This window comes from Panthera tigris, chromosome B2 (genome assembly GCF_018350195.1).
Source record: "Panthera tigris isolate Pti1 chromosome B2, P.tigris_Pti1_mat1.1, whole genome shotgun sequence".
Lineage (NCBI taxonomy): Eukaryota > Metazoa > Chordata > Mammalia > Carnivora > Felidae > Panthera > Panthera tigris.
Window position 1 is genome coordinate 79,192,944 of NC_056664.1, and position 6,601 is coordinate 79,199,544.

A 6,601-nucleotide genomic window follows, 5' to 3' on the forward strand; every position below is an offset into this window, starting at 1 on the left:
TGACAGACAATGCATTGAGATATGAATGAGAAATAAACATGTTTTGATTGAAACCCCTGAATTTGGGAAGTTGTCTGCTAAAGAAACTAGCATTACTTATTCTGATTAATCAACTACCATGTCTTTAAATATTGTCTTTATTTGATGATTGTTAAATGTGTATCTCCAACTCAAACTTGTTTGAATTCCAAACCATATATCCAACTGTATACTCAACATCTCTTCTTGAGTAATCAGCACCTTAAGAATACCTCTTCCAGGGGCACCCGGGTGGCTCAGTCGGTTGAGCGTCTGACTTCGGCTCAGGTCATGATCTCACGGCTCGTGAGTTCGAGCCCCGCGTCGGGCTCTGTGCTGACAGCTCAGAGCCTGGAGCCTGCTTCTGTTTCTGTGTCTCCCTCTCTCTCTGCCCCTAACCCACTTGCATTCTGTCTCTGTCTCTCTCAAAAATAAATAAACATTGGGGCACCTGGGCGGCTCAGTCGGTTAAGCGGCCGACTTCGGCTCAGGTCATGATCTCGCAGTCCGTGGGTTTGAGCCCCGCGTCAGGCTCTGTGCTGAAAGCTCAGAGCCTGGAGCCTGTTTCAGATTCTGTGTCTCCCTCTCTCTGACCCTCCCCCATTCATGCTCTGTCTCTCTCTGTCTCAAAAATAAATAAATGTCAAAAAAAATTTTTTTTAATAAATAAATAAACATTAAAAAAAAATTTTTTTTTTAAAAGAATACCTCTTCCAACCCACTTCTCCCCAATAAGCCCTAATGATACCAATCATCCTACTGCATAAGCCAGGAACTTAGGACTCATTTTTAACTCTTTCCCTCACTCTATATTCAAATTCTGTCCATTTTCCCTCTTTAACATCTCTCAAATCAGCCTACCACTCTTCAACTCTATTTTTAAACCATCACCATTGTCTTTCACCTGGACTATCACAACAAATTCCTAACTAGTCTCCCTACTTCCATTTTTATCTCTTTCACTTCATTAAACATAGAGCAATCAAAGTAAATTTTTTTTTCCAAGTAAACTCTACACCCAATGTGGGGCTCAAACTCACGACCCGGAGATCAAGAGTCACATGCTCTACGGTCTGAGTCACCAAGGTGTCCCTATTCAAAGGACACCTTTCTTTAGTTTTGACAAGTTTTTTTTTTTTAGTTTATTTATTTATTTTGACAGAAAGAGAGAGTGTGATTGGGGAGGGACAGAGAGAGAGAGAGAGAGAGAGAGAGAGAGAGAAAATCCCAAGCGGGCTCTATGCTGACAGCGGCACTCAAACCCACAAACCATGAGATCATAACCTGAGTCAAAATCAAGAGTCAGACACTTAACCAACTGAGCCACCCAGGCACCCCCAAAGCAAGCTTTTTAGGGCACCTGCCTGGCTCAGTTCACAGAGCACGTGACTCCAGATCTTGGGGTTATGAGTTCAAGGCTCACACTGGCATGGAGCTTACTTAAAAAAAAAAAAAAAAACAGTAAGCTTCTTAAAATTGATGTCAAATCACCTCATTCCAGTGCTTTAAAAACTGCAATAGTTTGCCAGTGCAATTTAAAAGCATATAAATATTAAAATTCCTTATCACACACTATTAGCATGTATGATCTGGCTCATACTCTCCAACCTCATTATCTTCACTTTCAGTCTGAGATCTCTCCTATCATCATCCTATCCTGAAGCCTTTCCAAAAAAAAAAAAAAAAAAAAAATACCCCACAATTATCCATCTCGCAAACTTCTATTTATTCAAGATAATTCATGAATCACCTCCTCCAGGAAGCCTTCCATAATCCCCTTCTTCTTCCTCATCACCTCTTCCCCAACCTCAAATAAAGAATTAGGCTTATCACCTCTGATATTCCATTATATTCTATAACAGTTGTGATTGTACTTGTTACAACATAACTATCTTAAAATGATTTTCTATTCCCATGAGATTATGTACTCTTTAAGGTAAGGAACTATGTCTAAATCATCTCCCTAGCCCCAAGGACTAGCAGAAAGTAGACTCTCAAATATTTGCTAAATAATATGACTCCAAAGCCACCATCCCTATCACTAGACTGTTTCATATTACATTCCTACAGTTAGTTCCTGGTGGGTTCTTCACATAGGAAGTACAAGTAAGTACCAAGTAATTTTTTTTAAGTTTTACTTATTTTAAGTAATCTATACCCAACATGAGGCTCGAACTCACAACCCCAAGATCAAGAGTCATGTGCTCTTCCAACTGAGACAGCCAGGCGCCCCAAGTACAAGATTATTTTATGTTGAATGATCTACCTATAAGAAATGAGAATTTTGCATTCTTCAAAGTGTTCACCTGAAATCTATCACTAACCAGGTGAAAAAAAGGATTCTTCAGAAATAAAACTTGGCCCTATCTTCTGGAGCTCTCTCTCATTGGAAGTCTGGTTTAATTAAAGAAGGTGACTTCTTTAATAGTCAACAGTGAAACAGATTATATTTAATTAGTACCATCTTCTAAATCAGGAAAATCATTAACATCTAACACCAATGAGATGCATCTAATGTCTACAGTGAGAAAATTTAAGCAGCCATAACACATCTTCCTAATATGCCAAAAACCAAAGAATTATCCAATAAGCATGGATTATTTTTATAATCAGAAAAAAAAAGGAAGAAAATATGAGGCAGAAAATGGAATGTGAATTATTCCTTATTTTTCACTGAAGACTGCAAGAATATAGCTAGTATTTCTCGCTCCACCTGTTATAAAATATTGCTAACCTTGCATTTCCAAAATAAACACTTCTAGGATATACAGACAGAACTTTGAGGGAACTTTGGAGAAACTTACCAAGAATTGTACATTGTATTCACTTTACTTTCTAATAAGCATCACAAACCAAAGCAGTATTGATTACTATTAGTAAAGATCCAATTTGATTATCAAGAGGCCTGGGGTTCTGTCCAAGGACAATTAATCAGATAGGTGAGCTTAGTATCTCACCAAGCCACAATAATTAAGAATCTAATTTTTGGAAGCCAAGATATTCCAATACAATAATAAAGAAAAGCTTTATTCCTGGCCCTTCGTTCCCAGTAGAGGGAGAAATAAAGGCACACAACTCTATTCCTCAGAGAGGCATAAAGCTGCCTGAGTTAGCGCCTTACCTGCTGCTACTACCTCCAGTCAGTGTCACATTCCTTCCATTAATCTAACAGTAAGTCAGTATTCTGATCTCTGTCACTGCCAGCCTCCAGATTACATTAGAATTCTGGTATTAAACCGTTTTTCTAATTCCAAATTTTAGAAATCACTTTGTCAAGGACTTCTTTATGATTTTGTTTTTCTCACAAATCAGTGCAGGAGATAACTCTAATAAAAGAATCCAGGAAACATGCTCCAAACTAGAAAAGAAGCCAGGCATCTAAGTTTAGAGGTTTCTTCATAGCTCCACAGAGAAAACCACATGTAAAACAGAAAGAATTCACTACTAAGTTAGAGATGGTAATGGGAAAAAAGTCAAAACGGTTGAAGATTTAAGACCTACGAAGAAAAATATAAAGAATTGTGATCAATTCATTTGAATAAGTACAATGATTATAAAATACAAACTGTTTTCATTTCAAGTGCAAATACACATAAAAATGGTTAGAGCATAAAGAAAAAGGGGCACCTGGGTGGCTCAGTCAGTTAAGCGTCCGACTTCGGCTCAGGTCATGATCTCGTGGTTCTAAGTTCGAGCCCCACGTTGGGCTCTGTGCTGACAGCTGAGAGCGAGAGCCTGCTTGGGATTCTGTGTCTCCCTCTCTGTCTGCCTGTCCCCTGCTCATGCTTTGTCTCTCTGAATCTCAATAAATAAACACTAAAAAAAATTTTTAAAAGAAAAACATTTCCTCATTCTAAGACTTCCTTAGGTTATCTTTCAATATCACTTGTCCACAGTGGATATGGCTTTACTGACAAGATTTTATATAAAATGTGAAGAAACGCTGACAAATTCAGGAGAACCTGAATAAAAAGTGACAAGAGAATCTCTTCCAACAATTTTAAATAACTAGTCAGATATACTATACATATGTACATAATAAGCAATCATGGGGGCGCCTGGGTGGCTCAGTCGGTTAAACGTCCGACTTTGGTTCAGGTCATGATCTCACAGTTCATGGGTTCAAGCCCCACATCGGGCTCTGTGCTGACAGCTCAGAGCCTGGAGCCTGTTTCAGATTCTGTGTCTCCCTCTCTGCCCCTCCCCTGTTCATGCTCTGTGTCTCTGTCTCAAAAATAAATAACGTTAAAAAAAAAAAAAAAAAAAAAAAAGCAATCATGGTTTACTACAAAACCTTTTAATTTTTGTTGCAAAATACCTTCTAGAATAAGCAGTAAGAGTTAAAATTTAAATCTCTCACTCTTGCAAAAAAAATAATAAAATAAATAAAATAAAATAAAATAAAATACATCTTTCACTCTTCAAAAGACATTGTTAAGAAAATGAAAAGGCAAGCCACAGATGGGAGGGAAAAAAATTTAAGCATATATCCAACAAAGGGCTTGTATTTACAGCTCAACAATAAAATAAAAACCCAATTAAAAAATCAGTACAAGATTTGGACATTTAACAAAAGATATGTGAATTGCCAAGAAACTCAACATCAAACCACAATATTACTAAATACCTACAGTCGGTAAAATTAAAAAGACTGGTCATACCAAGTGTTGGAGAGGATGTGGAGCAGAGAACTCTCCTACATGGATGGTGGGAATGTATAATGTTATGACTTTGGAATGTTAAGACTTTGGCATCTTTTTAAAAGGTTAAACATACACCTACCATATGATCCATTCCTGTCCCAGAAATTTACACAGAGAAATGAAAGCCTATGTCCAGACAAATAACCATACAAGTTAATTTGTAATAGCCAAAAACTGGAAACAACCCAAATGACGGATCAGCAAGGGAATGGATAAACAAATGTGATATATCCATAACAATGGATACTCAGCAATAAGGGATGAACATATATACATACAAAAACACGGATAAATCTCAAAATAATGCTGAAAGAACCCAGAGACCTCCCCCTCAAAAAAGTGTACATATTATATGTTTCCATTTCTTTTTAAAAATTATAGAAAACACAAACTAATCTATAGTGACAGAAAGTATATAGGAAGTTGCCTGAGGAGGAAGGGATTACCAAGGGGCAGGGGGAAACTTTGAGAAGTGATGGTTATCTTCACTATCTCCATTGTGGTGATGGTTTCATGAGTGTTTCAGTGAAGTGTGTGCACGTGTGTGGTCAATATTTACCAAACTGCGCTTTAAATTTAAGGCTTACTGTGCGTCAAACTCAATAAAGAGGCAAAATTTCACATTAAAAAAACAAACTCTAGTCTCACGGTCGATCCATTTCACCACTGGGAAACTTCCCCTCCTCTTCGGCCCTCCACCTCAAGACAGACACTTGTCCTTTCTCCCCCCGAGAACACTGGACAGTTCACAAACTTCTGACTAAGCTTCAAAGTAAGGCTCACTGTGTTCTTGGATCCTCTGCTCCTGCCACACAAACCTCCGGTCTACCTTCCCGTTCGCAATAAAATAGTTAGCCTTACAGGTGAGTGACACTTGCCCCCACCCACAGACCCACCCCCCTCCAATCCATTTTCCCTAACACTCAACCACGAAGCTTCATCGGACAGAGCACATCTCGGTCCTGAAATACCACAAACAATCACGGAACCACCGAAAGCTGCGCCCCTCAGACGGCCCACCCCTGGGTCAACCGGTAAGCAGGGATTCGAACACTCCCCCTCCCAGTCCGGGTTACCTGCCACAGGCTGGCCGCGTCGCGGACAGTTCAGCCACCGCGGCGGGATCTTGTTATGAGCCATGTCTCGGGGCCGTGCAGAGCCACCCCCTCCACCAACGTTCGCCGCGCCAACGCCACCGCCTCCTTGCGATCGGCTTTGCACTAGGGGTCCGAGGCACCCGGATCCCGGCCGGGGTCCAAATCCCAGCAGCTTCTACCCGGGAAACGTCAGCGGCGGCGCGCCACTTTCATTCAGGATCAACTCCACCGCTCTAAGCGAGCCCACAATGCAGTGCTACTTCCGCCCCCAAAGGCCCCACCCACTTCTTTCCGAGGTCAGAGGGGAAGACCGAGAAGCTCCGTAGAGGGACGGGAAAGAGTTAAAGCCTTGGCGAATGGAAGGGACGCGTCTGACGTCGCCCCGCCCCGCCGAGATTCCGGCGCGCTCTTTGGGCAGCTTTGCGCAAGCGCAGGTGGCATTGTACCGGTCCCTGCAGAATGACACGTATTTTTTTCCCACCTAGACAGCCTATACCTCCCCGAAAATGTAGGGAAGCCAAGCCTCTTTCACGCGTAGACTGATCCGCAGCTTCCCCAAAGGCATGTATTTTACTGGTGAAAGGGTCCTTCTCACCACTGTTACAGATCTAAAGCCTGATCGCCCTTTTTTCTGCCAAGCTTGACGTCCTGGCGGGATCTGGGTTTGATCTGGAACTTGGGAAGTTCTCCCTGTGATGCGGTTCAGGGGAACAAGCCTTAGAGAAATTATAAGGGCGAGAAATTGGAATGCCAGAAAAGAAGAATTTGGGGAGGTGTACTTCT

At 41.0% G+C, this 6,601-nt stretch overlaps 1 protein-coding gene across 2 annotated transcripts in view; it reads right to left on the minus strand.

The window, feature by feature from the left end:
- Positions 1-6,601, minus strand: part of RNGTT (RNA guanylyltransferase and 5'-phosphatase) — a 333,772-nt gene that overhangs the window by 301,392 nt on the left and 25,779 nt on the right. Inside the window, exon 1 of one of the 2 annotated variants that reach the window (XM_007076924.3) lies at positions 5,798-6,081. The exons of the other annotated variant lie outside the window; for it this stretch is intronic. Within the exon in view, the coding sequence (XP_007076986.1) occupies positions 5,798-5,861 (64 nt within the window). The 5' untranslated portion in view covers positions 5,862-6,081. Of the gene's footprint in view, positions 1-5,797; positions 6,082-6,601 lie in introns of those variants that run through there. 2 annotated transcript variants of the gene reach the window in all.